We start from the raw sequence: 11,044 nt of genomic DNA on the forward strand, positions 1-11,044 counted from the left end.
GAAATGGCCCGAGCAGAGGCCGCCGACTCCCCAACGGCACGCAGATAAGCATCCAAGCTTCCAAGAGAAGGCTCAAGAGGAGCTGAGGGAGCCGCAGGGTGCTCTAGTTCCTGAAGACGTGCCTTGAGCGCCGCATTCTCTCGCTGAAGCTCGGCCGCTCGTTGCACGGCACTCAGACTAGCGGAGCAGGTCTGCCAGTAGCCGGAAGAAGGGAAAGGAGGTTACAGAAACACATGGATACCAGGAAGAAGAAGAGAAAGAGCTTACCGCTACCAGGGAGCGAGCAATTTGATCGAACTCCTCCAAAGGGGAACTGCTCTCCCAGAACTGTCGATTGGCTGATTGCCAGGAGGTAGCCAAGTCCCCATAGAAATCGACCCTACCAAAGATAGGAGATAGGTCGGCAGCGGATGTGTAGGCCGGGTCGGTCTCTGAGGGAAGCCTCCAAGAAGCCTCAAAGGCCAGGTCTGCAGATGGCAGTTCCAGAGTCGGCACGGCTGAGATCATAGGCACGAGAGGAGGAGAAGGTGAGCGAGTTAGCGAGCCCAGGGGCTGATCGCCAGAGGACGCAGGCGGGGCAGGTAATAAACTCTGGATTGGCAGCGGAGCGGTCAGGTCCGATGGCGGGTCTGCCACCTCCAGATCAGAGGCCTTCTCCCGGGCCCAGCTCGTCTCCTGGGTCGAGCTCGTGTCCGAGGACCTGGTGGGGGAAGAGATGCTCACTACGCGTTGACGGCGAGGAGGTGGAGGAGAAGTTGCGGCGACTGGGGTCGTCCTTTTACCCTTGCGTGTCAGGCGCAGCTTCATAGTTGGAGGGAGAGAAGGCACTTGTCCTGCAGGCGATGGCTCAGCCGTAGGTTGATCAGAGATGCGGGGTAGGGCCGGGTTTGTAGGGTTGAGAGCAGGTGGCTCAATAAGCATCGGGGCGTCCTCCGCATCAGAAGTCCGGGGTTCCGAAAGCTGCGGACCGGCGGCGACGGGCGGATCAGAAGGTAGACCCTGTGTTAGCTCCTCATTCAGAGCTTGCAGAATGTCCACCGAGGGTGTCTCCTGACTGGCGAAGGAACGGAGGATGGCAGCCACTACAAAAATAAGAAGAAAAAGCACCTCAGTTAGCGAAGAGCGATATACAAAAAGATAACGACTTACCAAAAGGAGCTCCGATTTCGGTGGAGACAGGACTAAGGCCAAAAGCGTGCAGAATGCCTTCTAGCATCAGCACAGACAGGCGAACAACAACACCTCTCAGCTTGTCCACAGCCGCGGAGCAAGCAGGTTCATGGACATGCGAAGGGAAGTCCGAAGCGAGGAGGGGACGCCATTGGGAAGGCCCGGCTAAGGGGATGGGGGGCTTGAGGAAGAAAAAGCGAGACCTCCAGCGTTTATTGGAAGAAGGTAGGTCATCAAAAAACTTATGGCCCGGCTTGGCCTGAACGTTGAATACCCCTGCTTCGGCTCGCCGGAAGGAATAGAAGTGATGGAATAGTCTAGTGGTCAAGGGGATTTGATAAATGCGGCACAAGATGATGGTTCCGCAGACCGCTCGGAATACATTGGGGGCAAACTGAGAGATACCAATACCGCAATACTGACTCAACTCGGAGAAAAAAGGATGCAAAGGAAAGCGAAGACCACCTAAGATTTGGTCCCTAAAAACAGTGATAAACCCTTCGGGAGGAGAAGAAGGATGCTCATCTGGCGAGGGAAGACGAAACTCATATACGGCGCCTAGCCCCAGATTGGATTGCAATGAAGACAGGTTGTGATGGTCTAAATCAGAGATGTAACGGGAATACCAGAAGAGTTCCTTACCATCCATGATTACGAGGAGTAAGCAGGCGAGGGGAAGGAAGACGAGAGGGGTCACAGGTCGGGCACAAGCAGGAGAACGAGTAGTTGCACTGCCAGAAACGGCCGCGAATGAGAGGAGGAGGATAACGAAGCGTCGAAGTAAGGAAAGTGGACTGCCTTTAGGGTTTATAAAGTCCATTCATTCCTAGGAAACCTCGAGAGTCGAGCCGAGTATCTTTTTGGGTAACGCGCCTCAACGCCGCCAGATGGAAATAAGCGTCGAAGGGTGCAAAAAGGGGGTCAGAGGCTGGCGTCAGGGGGTGTGCGTAGTAAAGGCGTTGAACAGGTGTCACCGCGAGAAGAAGCGCATTAAAGATCGATAAGGTAAGGTAATCATGAAGGGGCGTGGCCTCAAAAAAGAAGCATTCTTCGTGAAAGGTTCAAGGCTAGGCGGGAAGTTTCATGAAGCTGCAGAAGCCGGCCAATTCAAAAGGGTCGCGAATGAGGCAAGGTAGGTCAGCAGAAGTGGATGTCAGATCAGAGGAGTATCAAGCGAGCGAGTAGCCCTGCGTAGACAGCCTCTGATCTGAGCAGCTAACCGGGCGCATCGCGGGAACCGTGGGGTCATCATAAGCTGCAAGGGCACTGTGGCCCAGGGGTTGAGTAAGGTCTCTACGCTCCCTCCTCTATTCTTAATTCTATATTGTACATAGCGCAATTGCAGGAAGAAATGCGACGCGCAAAGCCAACAATAACGACCAGATCAACCAAAGCGATCAGGTCAGCATGGGCGAGACGAATGAAGGCGAAGAAGAGCAATGCATCTATGCCTTTGCCGTTTGGAGTTCTTACTGGTCTCGGACCAGCACCATCGCCACCGGTCCCGGACCGGAGTATCATTACTGGTCTCGGACCAGCGCCATCGCCACCGGTCTCGGACCGGAGTATCATTACTGGTCTCGGACCAGCGCCATCGCCACCGGTCTCAGACCGGAGTATCCCAGACTCTCGCCTCAGTGCGAGTTATAAGTGAGCTCTGTTCTCACGCCCAACGACCTTTCAGGTCGGCTCCCATGCGAGAATTATAAGTGAGCCCTGTGCTCACGCCCAACGACCTTTTAGGTCGTTAGTCCCAGACTCTCGCCTCAGCGCGAGTTATAAGTGAGCTCTGTTCTCACGCTCAACGACCTTTCAGGTAAGCTCCCATGCGAGAATTATAAGTGAGCCATGTGCTCACGCCCAACGACCTTTTAGGTCGGTAGTCCCAGACTCTCGCCTCAGCGCGAGTTATAAGTGAGCTCTGTTCTCACGCCCAACGACCTTTCAGGTCGCTTCCCATGCGAGAATTATAAGTGAGCCCTGTGCTCATGCCCAACGACCTTTTAGGTCAGTAGTCCCAAACTCTCGCCTCAGTGCGAGTTATAAGTGAGCTCTATTCTCACGCCCAACGACCTTTCAGGTTGGCTCCCATGCGAGAATTATAAGTGAGCCCTGTGCTCACGCCCAACGACCTTTTAGGTCGGTAGTCCCAGACTCTCGCCTCAGTGCGAGTTATAAGTGAGCTCTGTTCTCACGCCCAACGACCTTTCAGGTCGGCTCCCATGCGAGAATTATAAGTGAGCCCTGTGCTCACGCCCAACGACCTTTTAGGTCGGTAGTCCCAGACTCTCGCCTCAGTGCGAGTTATAAGTGAGCTCTGTTCTCACGCCCAACGACCTTTCAGGTCGGCTCCCATGCAAGAATTATAAGTGAGCTCTGTGCTCACGCCCAACGACCTTTTAGGTCGGTAGTCCCAGACTCTCGCCTCAGTGCGAGTTATAAGTGAGCTCTGTTCTCACGCCCAACGACCTTTCAGGTCGGCTCCCATGCGAGAATTATGAGTGAGCCCTGTGCTCACGCCCAACGACCTTTTAGGTCGGTAGTCCCAGACTCTCACCTCAGTGCGAGTTATAAGTGAGCTCTGTTCTCACGCCCAACGACCTTTCAGGTCGGCTCCCATGCGAGAATCGAAAGTCAGCTCTGTCCTCACGCCCAACGACCTTTCAGGTCGGCCCCCACGCGGGGATCAAAAATCAACTCCCCTGCGAAAACCACAAGTGAGCTCGGCGCCCACACCTGACTACCTTTCAGAGGGATATGCCTCACATTGAGCGGAGCGTTTTCAACAATCAGGTCAGCTACATCTGGCTTTATTTTACGCAAATTGCAAATATGCAGCAAATACGCAGGGCAAGGGATGCGGGAGGCCATCTACCCTACTCCTAGAGCGTCAATATTAACTACGAAATCAGGTTTTGCACGTTCATTACAGTTTTAAGTCTCAAGCACTATGTCGGTTTTATTATCCAAAATTCATACATGAAAAGGAATCATGAGGCAACTCTTGGCTCTCACATACGGGCCAGTTTCAAAAAATGCTTGCTAGATGAAATTTGAGCAGGAAAGACTACGCCAGAAAAGGACAGATATACAGGTACAGCAGCACAGTTCCATAAGCAGGCGATACAGCTAAGGCTACAAGAGGGAACGTTTTGCGGGGAAGGAGCCACTGAGACAACTATGGCCCGAGCTAGTCTTAACTCGGGGGAAAGGATTGGTCATGGAGAATGAGCACTGCCGTGTGAAGAAATGTCTGGGGACTCAGGAGCCTCTGGGCGTTCAAGGCTCGAGCCAGCTGCGCGTGGAGGGAGTCGATGACTGTTTGTTGCCGGGCGATCGTGTCTTGCTTGTCGTCAAGATACGCACGGAGGAGAGACAGCTCCGCTTCATGCTCTTGTTTCAAGCGTTCCTGAAGGTTGAGTTGGCATTGCAGGCTAGCCTGGCATTCCTCTTTCCTCGCCTTCTCCGCATGCACGCAATACTTTGTGAGACGATATTGAGCTTCCATGGAATGCAGGGCGGCCGTCTGGCGAGCCCGATCTTGGGACACGCGCTCCAGTTCGCGTTCCCTCGCGGAAAGTAGCGAGGCGAGTTGATTGATCATCACTTGGGAGGGTGGTTGATCAACCTCCTCAAAAGAAGAAGAAGGCATCATGTGGCAAAGAAGCTGGTAGAACACGGGTTAGCAAAAGGAAGTAGGAAGGCATGAAAGAGGAAGGATGGAATAAAGAAGTGACTGTGAGGCTCTTTATAAAGAAGGCGGGTGGCCAAGTCAAAGCAACTACGTGGGCACGGTAGCCCAAGCGACTGGCAAAGCAATTAAGGAGGCATGGTATCCCAGGCGACGCGACACAAAGGTTGATGCGTGAGACAGGAAGCAAAACGCGCAGAGATATGCTGAGGCAGGGACACAGAGATAGGCTGAGGTCACAAAGATATGCTGAGATCTTAAAGATGTGCTGAGGTCTAGTCAGTCAGACTTTCGTCCTTCTTCGACTAGACTTGTGAGGGAGGCTTGTGATACGGGTGGCAATGGAGGAGCCCAAGAGGAAAGGGTTAGAAAAGTCAAGGCCATATAGCGGTCAAAAGTCAAGAGGACGTGACAGTCAATAGTCAGGGTGATTCAGCAGTCAATGGTCAGGTTGGCTAGGAAGTCAAAGGCAAGCATGTGGGGTAATCAGAGGCCAGGCGGACTTGTTGATCAAGGAGGCAAAGTAGTCGAAAGACAAGGAGAAACGACAGGCAGAACACCGGGTATAGGTCGGGAGCGGCAGAGCTAGGTAGAGACAGCCCGATCTACGGGCTTACGGTCGAAGGCCAACAAGTACTCATGGGTCAGGAGCGGCAGAGCTATGTAGAGACAGCCCAATCTATGGGCTTACGGTCGAGGGCCAGCAAGTACTCATGGGTCAAGAGCGGCAGAGCTATGTAGAGATAGCCCGATCTACGGGCTTACGGTCGAGGGCCAGCAAGTACTCATGGGTCAGGAGCGGCAGAGCTATGTAGAGACAGCCCGATCTATGGGCTTACGGTCGAGGGCCAGCAAGTACTTATGGGTTAGGAGCGGCAGAGCTATGTAGAGATAGCCCGATTTACAGGTCTGCAATTTGAAGGCCCGGAAGCGCAAGCCACAAGTCACAGGTCAGAAGCGACAGGGCTGCGCAGGGTCAACCCGACTAACAAGTAGCGCTTAGAGGCGAGATCGGGTCGAGGGGTCCGAGGTAGATGCCGACCGCGATAAATAGGATGAGTCAAGCTGTGCAGGAATGGAAGGATCACAATTGTCCGTCAAGATTAATCATCACATACCAGCGAGATGTGCGAAGACGGAGGTTTCTAAAGGAGAAAATGCTCTCATGACCAATAGCGGCCTGACAAGTGTCCCTCACTACAAGACAAAGCCCAAGTGTAAAGGCGGAGGTTCCTAAATAGGAAGATGCCTTCACGACCAATAGCAGCACGATAGGTGTCCAGGACTACACGACAAAGCCCAGCGTCTAACGTTTTCTGACAGGAGGGCAGGTTCTGGAAGCGAGGCGGGTGCATAAAAAGGAGGAGATTCCTCGTACGCGGGTACGCGCACTCTCGTCATTTTTTCCTTTCACAGCTTTTCATTTTGGACTCTCTCTGTTTTTTCTGGGGAAAAAGGGACCTGACTTGAGCATCGGAGGGCCTGATCCGGGGACTTTTTCCCTGGGTTCTGGTCTCTAACGTGAGGAGGGGGATTGTCTGAGTGTGCGCAGGGTCCTGCAGCAGCGTCAGCCACCCGTGGGAGCCGGATCACCTACGACTTTCCGTCAACAACCAGGCCACCGCGACCAACCTCCGTCCGACTCAGCCTTCGGACGGGATCAAAAAGGATATAGGATATCTCTATTGGCATGAATCCTTTTGGAGAGAGCCCAAGAACAAAATCCTGAGGACCTAGGTCCAAAGTGGATAATATCATACCATTGTGGAGATATGTAGATATCCTTTGGCACAACAAATAGTATCAGAACCATGATACAGACCAGATGTAATGTGGGGTGACCTTGAACGAAGTTGAGGGTAGGTCTGGAGTAGGTCAAGATAACTGGATACTTATGCGGAGACCTAGAGCTGGTTAGGGTGATCAAACGTTCGCAAGGATGACCCGGAGTGAGTCAAGGTCACCAGATGCTCACGGGGAGGTTAGGAGCAGGTTAGGGTAGCCAGATGCTCGTGGGAGAGGTCTGAAGCAGGTCAAAAGTGATTCGATGCTCACGGGGAGGTCTAGACCATGAGAGTAATTGTGATCCTTCATTTGAGGGGAGAATTATTAGGATTCAATCAAAGTCTCACATTGGAAAGATTTGGTAAAGATCATGAGTTTAAAAGGATTTCCTACATCCTTTTAAAGGTTAGAGAAAGATTTGGCATGAGACCTTTTGGGGAGAGTCCAAGAGTAAAGTCACGAGGGTCTATGCCCAAAGTGGACAATATCATATAATTGTGGATATATGTGGATATCTTTTGGGCATAACAGGTGTCAAAAGATTTTTCTCCTAAGCTACCACCTAATACTACTCTGAACTTGAGTGTAAGTTTTTTTCAACTCGGGGTAGGTAATTGATGCAGGAGGATCCAAGAATTTTTTATTTTGTGAGAATTTTTTTTCTTTTTTTATAAGTTAGAAATTGGGATCTAGGATTTCCCTTAAAATTTGAAGTATATATAAATAATTATTTGAGTTATATCAGAGAGAAATTTTTTTGAATTATTAATATTTTTAACAATTTCGTTTATTTTTTATTTTCTCATATTTCTGTTCGAATCAATAGCTTATGAATAATAATCCGTTGAAAAATCTCTATCTCATTCCGTGTCAATTTTCAATCTTAAAGTTTCTTTAGAGAAGAAGAAATGGTCCTCGGAATTTTTTTTTTTTTTTTTGAAACTCTATTTTCTCGTAGTAAAGTTTTAAACATTCAAATACTAATAAGTTATATTATAGATAAAAAAAAATTATACAAACATCCTAGGAGGTGAACTAAGTCATATTCATGCAGAAAGACTTTAATGCCAATATCGTTTTCGATTTAAGGCCTTGTAAGTCAATCCCCGTTGAAAAATATGCTGTCTTCTCTGCCAACCCTAACCTAATCAAACTCAATAATTCTCTTCCCCAACTACCAAATAATAGAAAAATGCGAATTCCTTTTAGATAAAGAAGGTAGAAGGTTCTTTAGTTATATTCGACTAGTGGACTAGTTCAGAAGTCAAAAGGTGCAACCAATCATTCGGGAACTGCATGGATTTAGCGTATCTCATGTTTTGACTAGTGGGCTGGTTAATTCACATCAATGGTTTCAGCAGCAACTACTACAAGACTACTTAAATCTTCTCTCTTTCTGTTTGGCCTCTTGTAAAAAAAATCCCAAGAAAAAAAGTCAAAACCTAATCTTCCAACCGGCCTCGAACAAATCCATTTGTCGCAACTCATGCTTTCTGCCCGTTTATTTATATATACTCCTGTGCAGAAAGCATCACAATTCAGGAGGCCGATCTAGCAAAAGAAAAAAAAAAGGAGTCTCAAGATTAATTGAAGCATGTCCTTCTGCATGCTGCTCTGCCTGCTGATGTTGCTGAATCATGCCACTGCAGAAGTGCATCATCATGAGTTTGTGGTATGTCGACGTACGTCATGTATATTTATGCATTCTCAGTATACCATTTTGGCAGTTTAATTACATAGCTAGGTTTTGGGAACAGGTGCAAACAACGCCAGTGAAGAGGCTGTGCAAGAATCACAACATCATCACTGTGAATGGCCAATACCCTGGACCCACCCTCAAGGTTCGTAACGGCGACTCGCTGATCATCAAAGTCCTCAACCGCGCACAATACAACGTCACCATGCATTGGTATTGTTTTATTAATTATATACGTTATCTTCTAATTAACAATCCTATTTTGAGTCTATTACTAGAATTAGCGCCTCCAGATAAGGTTCAGTTAGTTAGTCCGGAGCATAGTTATTATCATAGGATAAAGATTCGAATTTTGATAAAGTCGAGATAAAAAAATCTTTCTCCGCACTATTCAATTAAAATTTTCTAATTTATCTCTTCACATATAGTCGTGAGATCATTATGTGAAACGATTGGGATAATAGATTTCATCTTTTACGTACTATCATATTAATAGGAATTAGCTTGTCTTATGATGTATATTACTCACTGATATATTTACACTCACTTTCACGTAATTATATTACTAATAGGCATGGAGTTCGGCAAATGAGAACGGCATGGGCCGATGGACCAGAGTTTGTGACCCAGTGCCCGATTAGGCCGGGAGGAAGTTACACTTATCGGTTTACCATCGAAGAGCAAGAAGGCACGCTGTGGTGGCATGCCCATAGCTCCTGGCTCAGAGCCACTGTGCATGGAGCTCTCATCATCTACCCGAAACTTAGCTCATCCTATCCGTTCTTTAACCCCAACACGGAATACTCCGTCATCCTGGGTACGTACGTATTTTAATGCATGCTACATTGTTTATCTTATTTTTCGATGATATATCCGATCCACTTTTAACAGGGGATTGGTGGAACGAGGATCCGGTTCGTGTAGTCCGGCGAGCGACGAGGACCGGAGCGGCCCCAAATCTCTCGGATGCCTTCACAATCAACGGCCAACCTGGTGATCTCTACAAATGTTCTAGTGAAGGTTCGAAATGGGAAATATTATATTATATTATTATTTATTTTTGTGAAAAATATATTTTAAATATTTTTATCATGGCATGATTTATATGCACAGAAACGACGGTGTTCAAGGTAACGTCGGGAGAGACGTACCTGCTGCGGTTCATCAACGCTGCCCTCAACAATGAGCTCTTCGTCAGCATCTCCGGGCACTCGATGACGGTGGTGGCTGCAGACGCGTTCTACACCAAGCAGTTCACCACCTCAACCCTCATGCTTGCTCCTGGTCAGACCACCGACGTCCTGCTCACCGCAAACCTGCAGCCGGGTGGACGCTACTACATGGCCGCCCACGCCTACGCCAGCGCGCAGGGAGTCGCCTTCGACAACACTACCACTACCGCCATCCTTGAATACGTCCACCCCTCCGGCTGTCCCAACTCACCGTCCTCCTCCGAGGCCAAAAACACCCGCACTCCAGCCTTCCCCGTGCTCCCGGCCTTCAATGACACCCGTGCAGCAGTAGCCTTCGCCGCTGGCATCCGTAGCCCGGGTCCCGTGAAGCTCCCAGGTCCTGTCGACAACCACCTCTTCTTCACAGTCGGCCTTGGTCTCTTCAACTGCCGGACCAGGCGCCGCTGCAGAGGCCCGAACGGAACGCGCTTCGGAGCCAGCATGAATAACGTCTCCTTTCAGCTTCCTACCCGCCTCTCCATCCTGGAAGCACACCACCGCGGAGTGGGCGGGGTGTTCACCTCGGACTTCCCAGCCGCGCCGCCACGGCAGTTCGACTACACGGCGGCGAACGTGAGCCGGGTGCTGTGGCAGCCGGTGCCGGGCACGAAGGTGTACCGGTTGAAGTACGGGTCGGTGGTCGAGCTAGTGCTCCAGGGGACCAACATATTCGCGGGAGAGGAGCACCCGATGCACATCCACGGCTACCACTTCCACGTCTTGGCGACGGGGTTCGGCAACTTCGACCCGCAGCGAGACGCATCGCTGTTCAATCTCGTGGATCCGCCGGTACGGAACACGGTGGGGGTGCCGGTGAATGGGTGGGCTGTGATCCGGTTCGTGGCTGATAATCCCGGGGTGTGGCTGGTGCACTGCCACCTGGATGTTCACATCACCTGGGGACTTGCCATGGCCTTCCTCGTCGAGAATGGCGTCGGCCAGTTGCAGTCGCTGGAGCCACCTCCGGCAGATCTTCCGCGCTGTTGATCAGTACTAGTGCGATCGTCTACTTCAGAGTGCGGAAATTTGTCTCTCATTTAGAATTTTCAATTAATCTGTGTCATGCATGCATTGACCTTTCCTCCCCCTGTTCGTAATATACGGTTATCGATATGATTTGGTTTGCACTCCACGAGTCAAATTCAATCATGCAATTGCATAATTATTAAACTAATTTACTCTCTTCACTCCACGCTGTCCTGATTTATTGATTTTAAGGCCTTTTAAACATTTCTTTTACCTACAGAAGATTAAGGGGGGCAAATAATTATTAATGCAGCGATAGAGAGGGGCCATCCGGCACGAGTCAACTGTCGAGGTGGATGTCAAAATCAAGATGGTCAATGCCTAGTCATCAAAGGCTCACCTACGGTGGCCGAGCATAGCACGCCTACAGCGACCGGTCGGGGCAATTAGAATCCGATCGACAAGAGGCTATAAAGGGCGGTTGGATGATCAGTGTCAGGGTGA

The 11,044-nt window shown here is 49.9% G+C and overlaps 1 protein-coding gene across 1 annotated transcript; it reads left to right on the forward strand.

The window, feature by feature from the left end:
* The first annotated feature begins 8,179 nt into the window (after positions 1-8,179).
* On the forward strand, positions 8,180-10,701 carry LOC121984404 (laccase-3-like). The gene is made up of 5 exons (XM_042537319.1): positions 8,180-8,318; positions 8,404-8,555; positions 8,915-9,159; positions 9,234-9,362; positions 9,456-10,701. The coding sequence occupies exons 1-5, from the start codon at positions 8,241-8,243 to the stop codon at positions 10,559-10,561; spliced, it is 1,710 nt and encodes a 569-aa protein (XP_042393253.1). The 5' UTR covers positions 8,180-8,240; the 3' UTR covers positions 10,562-10,701.
* Positions 10,702-11,044: the final 343 nt, after the last annotated feature.

The sequence above is a fragment of the Zingiber officinale genome, chromosome 5B (assembly GCF_018446385.1).
Source record: "Zingiber officinale cultivar Zhangliang chromosome 5B, Zo_v1.1, whole genome shotgun sequence".
Lineage (NCBI taxonomy): Eukaryota > Viridiplantae > Streptophyta > Magnoliopsida > Zingiberales > Zingiberaceae > Zingiber > Zingiber officinale.

What these genes read in the sequence shown, in the direction of transcription:
- LOC121984404 (XM_042537319.1), top strand. Translation starts at nt 8,241, where the DNA reads ATGTCCTTCTGCATGCTGCTCTGCCTGCTGATGTTGCTGAATCATGCC. An exon ending in TACAACGTCACCATGCATTG is followed by an intron (nt 8,556 to 8,914) that starts GTATTGTTTTAT and finishes TATTACTAATAG; the next exon opens with GCATGGAGTTCGGCAAATGA. An exon ending in CTACAAATGTTCTAGTGAAG is followed by an intron (nt 9,363 to 9,455) that starts GTTCGAAATGGG and finishes TTATATGCACAG; the next exon opens with AAACGACGGTGTTCAAGGTA.